Source organism: Podarcis cretensis, assembly GCF_951804945.1.
Source record: "Podarcis cretensis genome assembly, chromosome: 7".
Taxonomy (NCBI): domain Eukaryota; kingdom Metazoa; phylum Chordata; class Lepidosauria; order Squamata; family Lacertidae; genus Podarcis; species Podarcis cretensis.
In genome coordinates, this window is record NC_137176.1 from 66,964,602 (window position 1) to 66,983,555 (window position 18,954).

At 42.1% G+C, this 18,954-nt stretch overlaps 1 protein-coding gene across 8 annotated transcripts in view; it reads right to left on the reverse strand.

Moving 5' to 3' along the window:
- Nucleotides 1-18,954, reverse strand: part of RUNX1T1 (RUNX1 partner transcriptional co-repressor 1) — a 157,817-nt gene that overhangs the window by 51,751 nt on the left and 87,112 nt on the right. For all 8 annotated transcript variants that reach the window (XM_079983114.1, XM_079983116.1, XM_079983111.1 and 5 more), the window contains 3 exons: nucleotides 8,181-8,318; nucleotides 5,040-5,281; nucleotides 3,803-3,892 (listed from right to left, as the gene is read on the reverse strand). In XM_079983114.1, coding sequence (XP_079839240.1) covers nucleotides 3,803-3,892; nucleotides 5,040-5,281; nucleotides 8,181-8,318 — 470 coding nt within the window. The remainder of the gene's footprint in view (nucleotides 1-3,802; nucleotides 3,893-5,039; nucleotides 5,282-8,180; nucleotides 8,319-18,954) is intronic.

The window sequence follows — 18,954 nt, forward strand, 5'->3', positions numbered from 1 at the left end:
GCTATCTTAACCCTACACATTTTCTTTCACTCCAAATCTTAATTTAAGAATGCTTTCATCAGGTGCCATGTTTTCAACCAATAGGTGGTGTGGGGAACAAAGACATTCAAACAAGAGCTAATTTCATCAGAACTCTTACTTGAAGCTTTAGCTATAAAGAATTAAGAATATCAAAAGTAGGTAAGTGTGCGATCCTGTAAAGGTCCACTAAAATGTAAATCCCACCGAGCAAATGGGCTTTAATAATAATAATAATAATAATAATTTATTATTTGTACCCCGCCCATCTGGCTGGGTCTCCCCAGCCACTCTGGGCGGCTTCCATAAAAACCAAAAATACACTAAAATATCACAGATTAAAAACTTCCCTGAACAGGGCTGCCTTAAGATGTCTTCTGAATGTCAGGTAGTTATTTATTGCTTTGACATCTGCTGGAAGGGCATTCCACAGGCCGGGCGCCACTACCGAGAAGGCCCTCTGCCTGGTTCCCTGTAGCTTTGCTTCTCGCAATGAAGGCGCTGGACCTCAGCATCCGGGCAGAACGATGGGGGTGGAGACGCTCCTTCAGGTATACTGGGCCGAGGCCGTTTAGGGCTTTAAAGGTCAACACCAGCACTTTGAATTGTGCTCGGAAACGTACTGGGAGCCAATGTAGGTCTTTCAAGACCGGTGTTATGTGGTCTTGGCGGCCGCCCCCAGTCACCAGTCTAGCTGCCGCATTCTGGATTAGTTGTAGTTTCCGAGTCACCTTCAAAGGTAGCCCCACGTAGAGCGCATTGCAGTAGTCCAAGCGGGAGATAACCAGAGCATGCACCACTCTGGCGAGACAGTCCGCAGGCAGGTAGGGTCTCAGCCTGCGTACCAGGTGGAGTTGGTAGACAGCTGCCCTGGATACAGAATTGACCTGTGCCTCCATGGACAGCTGTGAGTCCAAAATGACTCCCAGGCTGCGCACCTGGTCCTTCAGGGGCACAGTTACCCTATTCAGGACCAGGGAGTCCTCCACACCTGCCCGCCCCCTGTCCCCCAAAAACAGTACTTCTGTCTTGTCAGGATTCAACCTCAATCCATTAGCCGCCATCCATCCTCCAACCGCCTCCAGGCACTCACACAGGACCTTCACCGCCTTCACTGGTTCTGATTTGAAGGAGAGGTAGAGCTGGGTATCATCTGCATATTGATGGACACCCAGTCCAAACCCCCTGATGATCTCTCCCAGCGGCTTCATATAGATGTTAAAAAGCATGGGGGAGAGGACGGAACCCTGAGGCACCCCACAAGTGAGGGCCCAGGGGTCTGAACACTCATCCCCCACCACCACTTTCTGAACACGGCCCAGGAGGAAGGAGCGAAACCACTGTATAACAGTGCCCCCAGCTCCCAGCCCCTCTAGACGGTCCAGAAGGATGCTTTACACCCAAGAAACTGGACATAGGATTGCAGCCAAAGAAAGAAAGAATGAATTTCACCAAGTGCTATTCCAGACCAACTGTTTAAGCAATCTAGAGGTTCACCTAATTGTACTAGGTATTCTTTAATGGGGATTGTCTCTGACAAAAAAGCAGGTCAGAATTCTTACTATTTTTCACTGGTATTCCACCATGTGTACTCCATGGAGGATAAAAATTGCATCTACATTGAGCCTTAACTAATTAAATTGAGCTAAACTAAGCTAAATTACTGTTCTACAGGGAGGGAGGGGCAACTCAGTCTATCTACAATCTGCCACTTTTACAACTGTTCACTCATAAATCTATCTCATTTCTCCATTAATCTGAGATTATTATTATTATTTTAAACACATGAAAATTCATACTTAAAACCTATTTTTAAACAATTTATCTCTCCAAATATGAATTTTGAAATAAGCATTTAAAAATGAATTTTGATATATTTTTGAGCCATGAACTGCATTGGAAGATTTGAGAAGCATGAAAGCCGATGGGTAACATTGTGAATTACAGAGCACATAAGTTTGCAACAGAATTTATCAAAATCGAATTCCTCAAACGAATTCCTATCTACAGATTCTAATGACTGACAACCTGGCCTCACCTGTTCAAGTGATACTAGAATGATGAATGAATTTGTTTTGGTTACTCCAACTTTAGTAGTGGAGAAGAACTGCATTATTTGTTTTCTGGTTTCCACTAGTTCTCTAATGGATATAGATGACAATCTAACGGTCTCTACCAGTGAAGGGAGCTCAGGCTTAAATCCACTGTAATTTACAAATCCATATCCGTTTGTATTGACCACTTTTCTTGGATGAAAGAAGTGTTCTTCAATTTAGGTATATATTGGAGGGAAGGGAGGGTAGTTGACAGGCTCACGGATAAAATAGACCACCTACTGATATCAAATACCAGAGTCAACAGTAATGACAATCATTTTGGAGTGCACCCCTATCCTTGACTTAAGGCCAAAGCAGGGGTAGCCAATGTGGCAGCCTCTGGATGTTGTGGATTAGAACTCCTGCCATCCCTAAGCATTAGCCATGCTAGGGTGGGGCTGATGGCAGCAGGAGTCCCAAAAAATCCAGAGGGCATAATGCTGGCTGCCCTGGCTAAAAATATGAAGATAGGATTGCTACAAAGTTCAGTTGTACTGACAGAGCCCAAAGATATGTCAACATTGTGGATTTACACCACTGTCCCACCACAGTTGTGCTACTGTAACTACAAACTTGGTGTGAAACTGTTAATGTACAGTGGCAAAAATGGACAGATTTGGGGAGGGGTCAAATCTGCAACAACAATAAACTGACTGGGCTAATAACAAAAGAAGAATGACATGCTACTCATCCCCTCAGAACCCTGATGAGCACTCGGATTCAAGTTTCCAGATACAAATACCCAATGGGAACCTCAACTTCCCTGCTAAAACTGGGGGTACAAATAAAAGACAAATACAGCATGGAGGAGACCAGGATCAGATGTGGGGTTTATTGTGTTAGTTTTACTGGTGCTAATGCTAGCACTTCTGTCCCGATTTCTCCTGATTTCTAACATTTCTTTTACGCTGCAGTACATGCTGCATTATGGAACTTTGGCACTTTGGTGGCTATACCACCATGTCATGCTAAATTTCAGACAGCAAGAAAGAACTGTATGCTGGGATACCACCCCAAATTTCGCCACCCCAAATTTTGTCACGTGAAATTACAGGGCAAAACTACTGTGATTGTCAACTGTGTTGCAAATGGATTCCAGCCCCCTGGAAATAATTAACATTGAAATTAGCACTGAACTTTCTCTAGATTCCACAGGACTTCCAGAAGTGGCTTTTCCACCAAGTAATAGTTCACATAAAATGCAGAAATCAACAGGTAAGGAAACATCAGGAAGGCAGAATAAAGTGCCATCGGAATGCAGTCTACATCTCAAAGCATAAACCTACCCCCATCAAATTGTCTCAACTTGTCTCCCATGCATCCTATATTTGCTAAAGACTTTTCCACCCTTCAATACAGGAAACATTTGTTGTGCAGAAAAGGAATTCTGCTGCCCTGAACTTCCAAATCTTCCACCATGTACCAAGGGAAGTCGGTGTTGGATTATAAATGAATAGTACAAAGTACTGTGTATAAATTAGGGAGCTGATAGATTCCATGACTAGTTAGCAGTGGAAGAAAATAAAATAGTTACTCTGACAGAGTCTCACCCGCTTACACTAAGAAAGGGAGCCCTTAAATGGTAGATTCATTTTCCTCACTCTTAAAAAGCAAAACTGTAACATACATCTGTGACCTAGCAACAATATGGTTTAAAACAGTTTCCAGACCAATGGTCTGTGCAATACCTTCAAAAATGGGATGACAAAAGGTCGCAGTGGGAAGTTAGTAGCTTCTTGTAGTTTGGAATGAAATTCTTCAATTGTCAAAGTAGAATTCTGTTGAATGGGGAAAGAAAAGAAAAAAGATCTGACTCAATAAGATGAATAACAGAAATGTTTGGCAACAGAGATTAGGCCTAAAGTACTTTCCACACAGTAACTTTCTTAATTGCTGTATGTTACTGCTGAATAACATTCATATTGTATAAACAACATTCAATTACACAATATAGGAAGCATCAACACTGTATCTGTTATAGTGAACAGCTGCTTTGCCACCATATCTTTTCCACTGCTATTTGTCCAAGTTTTAAGATTATACCAGGGCCCAGGATTTTTGAGTAGTTTACTCTGAGGACAATGTCTAACTGGCAATCAGTTTTGTGCCTCACACATAAGGAACAGAATAGGAAAAAGACATCTGGAAAAAGGAATAAGTGACCAAAGGTTCTGCATGCTCACAAAGGAAGCTGCCTTACATCAAGCCAAACACTGACTGGCAACAGTACCAAAGATCCATCTAGTCCCAGGATAGGAAACCTGCAGATCTCCAGATATTGTTGCTAAGGGGAGAAAACACCCAAAAGCAGTCCAAGAAGGACTGAGCACACTTAGTGGGCACCAGGTGTATGTGTGGGGGAAATGGAAAAAGTGAGAGTAGAGAGGGAGGGAATGGAGTATGCTGGAAAGGGGCTGAGTGGCTCTCTGAACAGGAGCATTCTGCACTGTAACATTTTTGTTTCACGTTCTACTTTTGTAATTAATAACCTGTTGATGGTTCTATTCTTTCACAACAATTGCTAATTCTCCTCTAGAGCCATCCAAGCTAGCGATCACCATCACATTTTGTGCCAGTAAATGCTAAATCGGAACAAACAGCAAGTTCTGGGGGGTTGCCAAGAGCGTTAAAGAGCGGGTTTTAATAGAGAAAGTAATGGAGCCAAAAGAAAAGTGACCAGACATGGATCAGAGAAGCACAGGCCCATACCTAGAAAGCACTGATGAAAACTAGTGTGGATGGGACCATAGCTGAGACTGTAAACACTTCCCAGCAGCCTTGGAGGGAGGCTGGAATGGGAAGTGAAATGAGTAAATGTATCTAGACACAAAACCCTTTCCCGACTATATAGATAAATAGGACAACTTCCAAGTACAGGTCTGGAAAGACAAATAAAAATTAAAGCTGCTGTCATTATTTGCTTACCACAAGTCCTAGCACGAGGGTACGCACTCTCTCCCCAATCTCTGGTGAAATGTCATTGCCAAACTGCTGTAAGGTTGTGAGAAATCTCTTCAGTTTGCTAAGCTGTCTAGCTCCGCAAGCTGGTGGCAACTGCTGATTAGCCAAGGACGATGAGGAGGAAGATGATGGGCCGTTACTAAAGCCATTAGGTGGAGAAGGAGCCCCATTTAGTGCTGTTGGTGAATGGCTTGTGCCATTGGTTACTAAAAAGGGAGGGGAAAGAAAAGAAATGAAATATTTTTATTTACTTTTCTGTAACGGAATATATCTGAAGGCAGGCTTCAATGCAAACGTCTGATGATGTGACAGTAGCTTCTTGCATACTGAACATTTCATAGGTCAATGCCATAAACATTTTAGGTCCAGAGGAGGTATTAAGTACAGAAGAAGAGTCTGATGCATCGGACCAATGGCTTCTCTAGTCCAGCACCCTGTTCTCAGAGTGGCCAACTAGATGCCTGTGATCCCACCTGAGAGCAGGACCTGAGTGCAATTGCAGTCTCTCCCACTGTGATTCCCAGTAACAGGTGTCCAGAAGCATACTGTGCCTGACCATGGAGGCACAGAGTTCAGAGCCTTATCCTCCATATCTTCTAAAGCCATCCAAGTATTGTTTCTTTATTGACCTACGGTCCTTACCTCCCATCTGCCTAACTTGTCCCCCTGCCTTAAAAAAAACAAAAAAAAAACCTAGCATAAATTTATTTATTAATTAAACTTGTATACTACTTCACCTGAAGATCACAGGGCGGTTCCCAACACCTACTTTTTTCTGCATATTTTAACACAGAATTTTTCATTGTGGTTCTGGAATGAACATTTAAATCTTCAAATTAGTAGAATTTTAGAGTAAGTGTTGGGCTGAGCTGAATTTTTTCTTTTTGATGTTGTTGTTTTTTGGTACCGATAATTACTGTTTGTATGTCTTATTGTGGGTTTGAAAAGGACAGGAGAAGAACTCTGCGCACCCCCCCCCAATAAAGTCCGTTTCAAATATTGGACCCATTCCCTTTTTACATTCTGTCTCAAGTTTTCATGACAAAAACTGAAAAGGCAACATTGCCTTTCTTGAGATTTTGAATGGCATTGGCTTTCTGGATCACAAGCTCCTTAAGGGAACAGCTATCTTATTATATATAGCCCTGAGCCAAAAAAAATCCCAGTTGAGCTAGTGACGATAATGGCTCTAGGAATGAACAGCTGGCTTTGGTGCAGGCTACCTTACCTGCTGTGGGACGCAGGTGGCGCTGTGGGTTAAAGCCTCAGCGCCTAGGACTTGCCGATCGAAAGGTCGGCGGTTCGAATCCCTGCGGCGGGGTGCGCTCCCGCTGCTCGGTCCCAGCGCCTGCCAACCTAGCAGTTCGAAAGCACCTCCGGGTGCAAGTAGATAAATAGGGACCGCTTACCAGCGGGAAGGTAAACGGCGTTTCCGTGTGCGGCTCTGGCTCGCCAGAGCAGCGATGTCATGCTGGCCACGTGACCCGGAAGTGTCTCCGGACAGCGCTGGCCCCTGGCCTCTTAAGTGAGATGGGCGCACAACCCCAGAGTCTGTCAAGACTGGCCCGTACGGGCAGGGGTACCTTTACCTTTACCTTTTACCTTACCTGCTGTTCTGGCAACAAAACTTTACAGTGTTTAAATGATTACCTCTTTGTTTAGGATAAAGTGGGCAAGTATTGTCTGATAGCGGAAGTGCAATACGTTATCTGTATAAGCACACTGGTGCTACTTTTAACTAAATATTCCAAGAGCAGAGATAAAACAGATAGCTGTAAACAGTGCAACCACCATGTGCCACAGACTAGCACTGAGGTGGTTAACTTAGAGCACTCCAGTTATGAGACTATAACTCTCAGCATCCCTGGCCATTGGCTAAGCTGGCTCGGGATGACAGGTGTTGAAGTCCAACACTTGGGGAGGGCAAAGGTTAGTCACCTCTGGACTGGCACAATAGAACAAAAGTGCTATGTGATAAGCACTGTCATCATATGGCTATAGGACAGAAGTTCCCAACACTGCGCCCTTCAGATGTTTTAAACCAGAATTCCCACCAACCCTGACTTCACAGGGTGGTAGTCAAAAAATACGGGGAGAACATGAGATTAGGATGGCTGAGGCAGGAGCTACCTCTATTAGGAATTCAGCCATCTCTTGGCTTCCCTAGATGGCAGTAAGAATATGTTCCCATGATAATAAAATAAGACAACCCAGTTCTAAACCTGGAAGTGACAAGGTTGGTTAGCGAGAGATGGGATGGGTGTATCTGTCAATTTCACGTTCTCCCTGCTTTTAATTTTTTACATCTTAAATTCAGTTCTCTACATCAGCTTGTGATGTTTTTAAAGCGCTCATGAAAATTAATCAGCATTTTAGTGGAAACGTCCAGTAGTATACAAATTTTGTATGCCTTTTTGCCTACATGCACATTTTTGTGAAGCAGATTTTCCCTAATATAACACATCTCTCTGTGTCTGTTTCATTAAAAATATGCATTTTAATGCATGCTTTACCTTGTGTGCATTATTTGTTTGCAGAACTGCACTGGGAAATTTGGAGAAGTGAAGATTGCAAGGGATGGCTGTATTTTGGTTCACACACCATTTCAGAATGTTCAAATTAGTTATGTGAACTGAACCCATCCTGTCGCAATTTCAGAAGACTCCCAAAATAACATGCACAGGTTGATTTCCTCAGCAGGGGGGATAGATAAGCCAAGAAGACAAGAGGTGAGGACCACCCCAGCGTACCTTTGATTAGTATGGGTTTAAAAGGATGAGCAACCTTGTCTTCTCATTCATAAGAAACACATATCATGCAACTATCAAAAAATATTAAAAAGATTTCCTGAACAAAGTTCTCTGTAATTCTCACCAACAGAAAAAAAGGCTTGAACTTTAACTACAGGGGGCAAGAAAGCAACACTTGCTATTTCAAAGTATTCATAAATCTATGAATGTGACTCAGCCTCATATATCTCTATACATATAATATATTACTGCTCATATACATGTGTTAATTATACGTGTGTATGACAGTTTTCTTCATCATTGCATGCAGCAATAATCCTGGCATAAATAATATAGGAAATAAAAGTATAATTACACGTTGTGGGTGTGAAAGAGCTGGTTCTTGGGGCTCCTTGGGTAGTGGGAGGAGGTGGCATTGTTGGGGGCGTCAGCCTGGATTGCGTCTTCACATCCACAGGTGAGTCTGGCATTGTGGAATGCTTCTCAATGCGATCTAAAACACACATAACATTTTGCTTAATTTTCCTCCCCTCCTCCAGGTAGCAAATCATTTGAACCAAGTCTTCAGCACAAAACCAGGAAAGCAAATAACACATTTTTCAGTGTCTCAAACTATGCTAAAACTGCTTCAAGACTGAGTAACGTTTTTAGTCAAGGTAAGTTTTTGACACCACTTAAGCCCTAGAACGCAGAAAGGAGAGCCTCATTTATAACAGGGTTATAATATAGAATCTTCTGCTCTCCTTTCTGGCAGAGTTCGGGCATGATTTTGCATGAAGTGCTGGTGCTGGAATAAGGAAACGTCATTTGAATGCTGTTATAACATTAAGAAGTATGGGAAAGATGGAGAAATGCATGATCAAATTTATGTGTGTGTGTGTGTGTTTATGTATTATATAAAATTTATACATCACTTAATTGTATTAAAAAAACAACCTCAAAGTGTTTTACAAAGAAGATAAAACAATAAAACTATCACTAAGAAAAAACTAACAACAATAATTTAAGACAGAAAGTTGAAATAACAATAGACTAAAACCCGATTAAGAGTCGCATCGATTTTCTAAACATCTGGGTAGGCTTAGCTAAACAAAAATGTTTTTAGTTATTCAATATGTTTGTAACTCTTCCTTCTTCAGACCTGAGCAAATAAAAACTACAGCATTTAAAACCACAAGTCCTTAAAAACTGCAAAGCAAGTTTTATTCAGCAATAAAACTACCAGCCTATGAATACTTGGGCAAACAGACAAGAGTTTGCACCAAGCATAACTCTAAGGGGAGGTTGTTGCACAAGTAAGGTCCCCCCAGAGAGAAGGCCCTTTCCTGCATCACTGTATATTGTACATTTCTCAGCAGTGAAATAACAAAATAGACTTTGGATTGTATTCATTGGTGGGCTCTGTCCTAGCAGAACGCACTTCTAATCATGCAGAGTGGATCACCTGATGTTTGCTGTTCCCACCTACTCACTAGGGCAGGCTTCCTCAAACTCGGCCCTCCAGATGTTTTTGGCCTACAACTCCCATGATCCCTCGCTAGCAGGACCAGTGCTCAGGGATGATGGGAATTGTAGTCTCAAAAACATCTGGAGGGCCGAGTTTGAGGAAGCCTGCACTAGGGCTTTCCACTAGTGCAAAGACAACATTACATGCAACTCACAGTGGCAGACTTCCAAGTTAATGGGTTTAGGACTGGGATGTAAGCCTGCTGGCTGCTTGGTTAAATATTCCTGGCTCTGTTTCCCCATCAGCTGTCCGCAAAAAACTCCACAAATTATATAAAGGATACTTTGGGGGATATATCTATGTTAATTGTTCTGAAAAGACAGTTCTTTCCTAACATCAAATAGTACTAGAAGCATCTGTCCCAATTTGTGATTATTGTAAGTCAAATTGGACAATCTTATTTGTATTCCTATATGTAATGAGGCACTCAGCAGCACAACATTTGCACAGGTTGTTTGCCTGTAAAATCCAGTGCACATAACCTGAAATAATGCAGTTGATACTCTGAATATTATCTGAGAACCATATACCTAATATGGACCTAAGCATGTTGGATTTGCTGGGTGTTTTGTGGTCTAAGGGGTGAAAAGGATGCGATTTCATTCCTTCACCACGTTTGAGGAACAATTTGGGAAAAGATTTTCAACTCTGGGCCTGTGTTAAATTTTCACATCATCCTGTGCCATTGGAAGTCTTGGTAGAAAAGAAGGGCCAAGTGTCACAAAACACATGTCAAACAAAGTTATCTACATGAACAGAACAGAAAATTAGATTATCATATTGCGCTCAAACTTTAAAAGGCTATTTATTCATACAAGCGGTTTGGTGAACTTTTTTAAACAGACTAGTAAGGCAAATATATTTGAGCTTTTATGAAAACAAACTTTTATTGATACAAAAACTTTATACCATGCCTCCTCTACAGTCATTTTTCTTTATGGTTTCGCATTCATCTCATTTACATTCCAATAAACATTTGTAGCTACCATTCCTCAGCTGTGCTATCCTTTTGGCTGTATGATATACAAATAAATTTATGTAAAATGTTAACAACACTGAATATATATATATATATATATATATATATATATATATATAACCTAAATAAGGAAACTGACAATAAAAATAAATGAATAAGATACCGAAAGTTTAAGTAAATATAGGCAGTTCAGTTTGATCAACAATAATACTTATTTCATGTTTGAATGGAGGGAGGGAGGAAAAGAGAGAAATAAGCCCTTGGGATTTCTGAAACACAAATGGGTGAGAAACACAATGCACATTGTGTTCTGGGCCTGTCCTCTTGTGCAAGTCTCACTGAAATTATTGGGGCTTGTGTGATAATATCATCCTGGTAGAATTTGTAAATTCTAAGAAGTTGAATGAACTGCAGTAAACTGCCCCATTACCACTGTAATTTCAATTCAAAATGTTCTACAAAGACATTCATGCTAATTGTTCAGAGTTCTTAAGGCAGAGATTCTTGTAACTGGGAGGGCAGAAGATGGGAACCGCAATTTCATTATCATACCCTAACAGCAGTGCTTATGAATCTAGATATAGGAAATTCAGCACTTGCAGCCTGTGGGACAAAGAGTTACGGCATCTACAAACATGGGTGTTGTAAACTGAACAAACAAAGACGAACCGCTTGGCTTATGCTGCGGTCGCATATTTAACAAGCAAGGACAACAAATTCAAAGGAGCAGGGGAAAGAGCATGAAAATGTTAATTGTTTCTCGCACTCACCTCCACCAACCTCAGCAACAAGGAAATAAACAGCATTCAGCTTATGTTGCAACAGAGGAAGAGAGGCATGGAGAGATATACAGGTTCTCCTAAATAAAGGCAAATATTTCTGCCATGCCAAGAAAGGAGAGAGTAAGAGAGACTTGCCAGAGCTGGCCAGGAGATAACATTGGCAACTGCTGGCCCATCTGGTTTTCATTCTGCTAACACTCAAGCTGAAGTGTTGGGGAATGTATTCCAGGTATATAGATCTGAAAACATGTGTAAGCCTGGATGTGAGCAGAGAGGGAGCAGTATATGGAGGAGAGAAAGAGAGTCATACTCCGCTAAGGTCTGTTACTCAGGAAAAGGAAGAACAGTGTATCCCCCAGTTCAGCTCTTAATAACTTAAACAGCAACTCCCTTCCTTCACACATACACTTGATCACATTTTACTTCCCATTTTAGAGTTAGCTGATAAATGGGTTGACACCAGGACAAGGAACAGGGTCAAGAGAGAGAGAAAGGGACCTTGGGAAGCCTTCAAGGTCAAGATCATAAATAGTTCACATTCTGTTACATTAATAGATGCTGTGATCTATACTAATTTTGCATATTATTTATCCCATTTTTCATTTGTTAATAACTTGGTTCTTGTAAACTCATCATCCTTTAAAAGTTATTTTTAATTACCAATTATGTATTAATTAAGAGTATTTTCAATAATGTCTACATATCTGCTTAGAATTTGTTTTTTGTTGGAACTGGGAGTCACCAGAACTCATAGTGGCTTCAAACAAATCCTTCAGAGAGTGGTTAAAAACCCATAAAGGTACCAACAATAGTTTTTGTGTCACTGATTTCTTTTCAATGTTTGAAACTTGCAGAACTGAGTTAATGACCAGCACTGACGCCAACAAAGAAAACCTTCACTCTTGGTTCTGTGAACTGGATTTTAACACAATTTTCAAAAGCTGCATTGTTCACCATTACTATGTGCACTGCACTAGGACAGAAAACCAGATCTGCAGTATCTCAACAATAGAAACCTCAAGTATAATGCCAATGACAAGCACAGAAACACTGGGAAATGTTATGTCATTCAAAAAGTCTCCCTGAACCATGATTTCATTTTGTAACAAGCCTTGGATGAGAGGAATATTACCTGGCAAGAACCAAATTTCAGAATAAAGGTAAAGGTACCCCTGCCCATACGGGCCAGTCTTGACAGACTCTGGGGTTGTGCGCCCATCTCACTTAAGAGGCCAGGGGCCAGCGCTGTCCGGAGACACTTCTGGGTCACGTGGCCAGCGTGACATCGCTGCTCTGGCGAGCCAGAGCCGCACACGGAAACGCCGTTTACCTTCCCGCTGGTAAGCGGTCCCTATTTATCTACTTGCACCCGGAGGTGCTTTCGAACTGCTAGGTTGGCAGGCGCTGGGACCGAGCAGCGGGAGTGCACCCCGCCGCAGGGATTCGAACCGCCGACCTTTCGATCGGCAAGTCCTAGGCGCTGAGGCTTTAACCCACTCGGGTTAAGAACTTAATTCATTCTGGAGGTCCATTCTTAACCTGAAACTGTTCTTAACCTGAAGCACCACTTTAGAGGGGCCTCCTGCTGCCGCCACGCGATTTCTGTTCTCATCGTGAAACAAAGTTCTTAACCTGAGGTACTATTTCTGGGTTAGTGGAGTCTGTAACGTGAAGTGTCTGTAACCTGAAGCTTCTGTAACTCGAGGTACCACAGTATAATTAGAGTTCTGAATGGACTGAAAACAGAGAAAGTAGAAGAGTAAAGAAGGCTAGAGAAGATGCAGATGTGTAAGACATATGTAGTTTTATTCTTTATGTCCACAAAGATGGTTCCATGATCAAGGATCTATGAATTGGCTGTGTCCTTCCTTCTCACAGACATTGCCATCCTGGGCTCCAGCCACAAGAACCTGAAACAATATCTGGGCTATCACTATCAACAACTCAGGGTGGATAAGTAAACTGGACACTGGAACTTAAATTATGTCAGTAAGCATGCTGTGATAGGCTACCACAGTGGTCTGATCTGGATTAAAGCAGAGTCCAAAATGTCAACCAATACCACTGGGTCCAAGGTCTACTCCCTGCAATCATCTCTTCTTCTTCTTCTTCTTTGGCGATCACTCATTGCCGAGTAAGATTGTCTTCCATGAAAACAGTCTTAATAGTGAGTCTATAAGTGACTGTGGAGGCCAATTCTGGATCCACACGTCCTTCCACAGTGGAGACACAGGTTTCAGGTAATAGGCTCCAGCAAATCTTAAGCACGTGGCACAAAAACCTTAGCCCTCCCAACCCAGAGTTCAACCACAGTGTATCGCCTTTTTGCTCAAGTTCTTTTTGGCTTTATGACCTTTAGAGTAATGTGTGCTGCATTTGAAGACTGAGAAAAACCTGAACCTCTTCAAACAGGGTTTAAACCCAACAGCTTCTCAAAATTCAAGGAGGAAAAAGAGCTGCCTGGAACTCATTCTCCTCCGTTCTCCACAATCAATTCATGATGAGGGTAGATGGTGAAATAACAGGCCCAACTCATCCTATGCACATGTAACCTTCTGGTAACAGGAGAGTCTTAAGATAAATTCGTAAAATATGTTTCGAGCCTGCAAACATCTCCTCCATTTGTTTTGCATTATATTTTAAAAATGAAATATACATTCTTGATTCTCTTTTAGCGGCAAAGAGCTAGAAGCTGTGATTTAATCACAGAAGCATTTTGCCCCACTCTAAATTAAAGAATGCTGTAAAACCAACTTTAAATTATGACGTTTCTTCTGTGGATTGTTTTGGTTTCTGACACTGAGCTGTTCTTTGTCACACATTCGGTTCTTATTATGGGAATTATTTTTAACTCTGTAGTTAACTTTTAGGTGAACTGTGATATGTACAGCAAGTGTTTCCAACCTTATAAAAAATAAATATGGAGACAGAGAACGACCACTAAGAAAAACATGTCCATGACAGAGGAAAGCGGTGTGGAGAAAGGCTTTTATAGTCAGAAGCATTTAGTTCACTTCCTGTATCTTAATGGTTTAATCCATTTTTAAACAAGATGGCCTTTCATATATGGTAAAATTTCAGATTACATGGAAAGCATCCAATTTGAGTGCATCAAGAAAGGCTGTTGCAGGGAACAAAATATGGAATATGTAAATATGCAAGTGATGCCTTTTCAATGGCCAATTCAATGTCAAGCAGTTCTGCAAGTGGTGTGTTTTCAATTTCCTTTTTAAAATAAAAAACGTAGGATATAATAAGCAGTGGCATTTACTTTACTGTTAGCTAGCATAAAGAGTTCCAGATGTATGTCCAGGCATAAAAGATTCTTTAAAAATATTCTTCATTGTTTATGAGTAGTGTTCTTCTGGTAACCCAGGGAAAAATCAGTAGAGTACTTCTAAAGCTTGCTGAATGTATTCATTTTGGTTTTCCTGCCATCTTGTTTCCTTTGGAATGTAGTCCAAAGGAACTAACAACATTTTCAATATGCCTATGTATTACCATATTATTTGGTTTGTTATTAACTAGTTGTGATAGAGTAAATATACCAGTAAGACAGTAAGATAGGGATATACTAGTTGGGAGATCATATAGCATGATTATATATGAAGAAATGGGATGAGGGAATTAAAACACACACACACACACACACACACACACACACACAAAGAGATTAAGCATCTTGTAAAATTGTTGTAAGATTTAATTATCAGTATATAATAACTGAATTATTTATTAAAATAATTAATGAACTTTTCCACACATCATGGTGTACTTCATAAAAAGTGACAAGATCGGGTGGTACAGGCAAAACCACACAGAAGAACTCTAAAATTAACTTTGACGATTTCCAGGGTAGGGGACTACCTCTGTACAATCTATGGATATTATTTTCTGGGGACATGGGAAAAACAAAATGATTAACATTTAAAATATAAATTAATGGCTACACTACCCAAAATTACGACAACACAGCTTCAATTTGATAAGGTTTTCAACAAAATATTCCCTTTTCTTCAGGCCTTTGGCTTTTAATTATCTTTGTAAATTGATTTCAGGGATTATTATTAATATTATTTTACTACAGTGGTGCCCCGCAAGACGAATGCCTCGCAAGACGGAAAACCCGCTAGACGAAAGGGTTTTCCGTTTTGGAGGCGCTTCGCAAATCGAATTTCCCTATGGGCTTGCTTCGCAAGACGAAAATGTCTTGCGAGTTCCTGCGGGGTTTTTTTCCTCCCCCCCCCCTTTTCCTAAGCCGCTAAGCCACTTATCAGCTGATCCGCTAAGCCGCTAAAAGCCGCTAAAGGCCGCTAAGCCGCTAATAGCGCTAATCCGCTAAGCCGTCAATGGGCTTGCTTCGCAAGACAAAAAAAACGCTAGACGAAGAGACTCGTGGAACGGATTAATTTCGTCTTGCGAGGCACCACTGTATCAAGTGGTATATACATTTTATGAAATACATTTATGAAATAGAATCTCTCATTTCATGCACAAAAAAATGTTAGGAATCCTTGTGAGAGGGTGGGTTGGACCCCAAAATATTAACAAATGTGAAGTATCCAACAGTAAGTCACATTGACAGGATTGGATGTGATTAATGGGAATGATTTTCCTTGAATCACAGATGCTCTACTCTATACCTCAAACTTCTTTGAAAGTCTCCTCAGTTTCAAAAGTAGTATGTCTAGGCGTGTGTCAGTATGTCTGCTGTTTGAGAAACCTCAGGAACAAATCTCTCCTGGCCATGGGGAACTCATTGCATGGATGCTAAGATCTCACCCATGTATCTGTATCACCTTAGTAGCTGAAACAATCAGGACTTCCCTCTCAAAAATGTGCAGCTTTTCTTGTGTAAGTGAGCAAAAAGATGAAGAAAACAAAAGACAGTAAGAAGAAGAGTTTGGATTTGATATCCCGCTTTATCACTACCCAAAAGAGTCTCAAAGCGGTTAACATTCTCCTTTCCCTTCCTCCCCCACAACAAACACTCTATGAGGTGGCTGAGAGACTTCAGAGAAGTGTGACTAACCCAAGGTCACCCAGCAGCTGCACGTGGAGGAGCGGAGATGTGAACCCGGTTCCTCAGATTACAAGACTAGCGCTCTTAACCACTACACCACACTGCCCAATATAACAGTTGACATGATCTTCAATGCAAAATGCACTAAACTTTCTGCAACATGACCCAACCCCTTCACCGGGACATCTCACCAGCTTTGTAGCATTGTTATCTCATTCTTTTTCAATGCAAGAAGAATTGGGCACTTAATCATCTGCGCCACATAATCAGCTATTGTTCAGAATAAATAAAAATCCATCCAGTTTGCTTACTTTCTTTCAGTTTCTGCTTATAACAGTTTTCAAGACTTAACCAGGCCTCATTGTTAAGCATATCTTTCAGAGGCCGAAAATGCAGCCTAAATTAATGAAAAGGGATTTTTGTTACAACAGTCATCAATACCAATCAAAACTGTAATGGGGTTATGCATACCATTACAAGGCAATCTGCCCCAAAAACTGGCTTGAGAATTTTAACTTGATGGAAAGGGAAGGGGGAAAATATGTATGGAGAATGAGAACATATTTGTGTTTTCAAAATGAAATGACAGCCTGACCTATGAGTAATGTTTTTCAGATGAATTTTGTGTGTGCGTGTTCCTCTATGTAAAAATCCCAGCATTTCAGGATACAATTTGAAATATGAAGATATTTTGCAATTTAACCATGTGCCGCTGGGGAAAATTACAGACCATTACAGTGATGAACAATGACTTCTTTAAAATTCCTTGCCTGACATCCCTCAGCACATCTGCATAGAAAAAGCAAAGAACCCCACATAGATTGTACACAACCAGACCTTCTATTAAGAATGGAAAGCTGCTATGGGCTTCAATTATGGGTGCAAACTACCACTGTTCTATCTTTGCACATCTCCATATATACTTCTGGAAGTTAAAAAAAAGTTGATTTTTGGAGTAGATGTGCAGTAAGAACTGTAGTGATGAATGACCCTAGGCTTTTTCTCTCTCAGTGCCATAGGGTCACCAGTTCGAGATCCATCACCAACTCCAATTAGAGAAGCCTGCAGCACACTTTGACCCCTATGGGCCTAGGGTAAGGGGTAGATAGTATTGTATTTACTTGTGTCTAATGCACCATCGAATCTAATGCACACCTCAATTTTCAGGTACAGTGGTGCCCCGCAAGACGAATGCCTCGCTAAACGAAAAACCCGCAAGACGAAAGGGTTTTCCGATTTTTTAGCGGCTTCGCAAGACGAATTTCCCTATGGGCTTGCTTCGCAAGATGAAAGCCCATAGGGAAATCTCCGGGGACAGTGGGGAAGCGCAGCACCTGTCCTGAAGGCTTGTGGTGGGAGGTCCGGGAACAGAGGAGAAGGCGCGCAGCGATTCTCCTCTGTTCCCGGGGCTTGCGGTGGGAGGAGGGTTTTTCCTCCCCACTGCCAACCTTCAGAACAGCCTTCTGAATGTTGGCGGTGGGGAGGAAAGCCCTCCTCCCACCACAAGCCTTCAGGACAGGTCCGGGAACAGAGGAGAAGGCGCGCAGCGATTCTCCTCTGTTCCCGGGGCTTGCGGTGGGAGGAAGGTTTTCCTCCCCACCGCCAACATTCAGAAGGCTGTTCTGAAGGCTGGCGGTGGGAAGAAAAGCCCTTCTCCCACCTCCAGCCTTCAGAAGAGTTCCCCGCAGGGCTCCCCAAGCTGTGAATGTCTGCCCCGCACGAGGGGCACTCTGCTTCAGAGCGTCCCTCGCACCGGGCATCAGGCTGCTATCCGCAGCCTAGGCAGCCCTGCAGGAACTCTTCTGAAGGCTGGCGGCGGGAGAAGGGCTTTTCTTCCCACCGCCAGCCTTCTGAAGGCTGGCGGTGGGGAGAAAAGTCATTCTCCCCCCGCCAGCCTTCAGAAGAGGTCCGGGGACAGACTGTCCCCGGATCTGGTCTGAAGGCGGTCTCCCTAGGAACGCATTAATTGATTTTCAATGCATTCCTATGGGAAACCGTGCTTCGCAAGACGAAAAACTCGCAAGATGAAAAAACTTGCGGAACGAATTAATTTCGTCTTGCGAGGCACCGCTGTATTTGCTGGCAAATGTAAATGTGCCATTGAATCTAATGTGCAATTTTTGCAATGTGGTCTAAACCACTGAGCCTTGGGCTTGCCGATCAAAAGGTCGGCAGTTCAAATCCCTGCGACGGGGTGAGCTCCTGTTGCTCGGTCCCAGCTCCTGCCAACCTAGCAGTTCGAAAGCATGCCAAAAAGTGCAAGTCGATTAATAGGTACTGCTCCGGCGGGAAGTAGACAGCGTTTCCATGCACTGCTCTGGTGTCGGTGTTCTGTTGCACCAGAAGCGGCTTTGTCGTGCTGGCCACATGACCTGGAAAAACTGTCTGTGGAGCAGACAAAAGCAGGCTCCCTTGGCCTATAAAGCGAGATGTGCGCCACAAGCCCAGAGCCATTCATGAGTGGACTTAACTGTCCTTTACCTTTACCTTTAATCTGGCAAAAAAAGGTGAGCATTAGATTTGAGTCAATACAGTAATTTACAACCAATATCAGAACAGCAAAACAGCAGCATGGAACAGCAGCCCCCCCCCCCCAATGGTCCTATTTTCCAGCTGAGGAAATTTTATACAAGCTGCCCTAGTTTCCGATTTGATCCTGGAATGTCCCACTTTTACTTAGGACATCCCTTTTTTTCATCAGAGAAAGGTTAGAGGGTATGGAGTTATCTGACCCACAAGGCATCTGAAGGCAGCCCTGTACAGGGAAGTTTTTTTAAAAAAATGGTTAATGTTTTATTATGTTTTTATATATGTTGGAAGCTGCCCAGTCAGATAGTT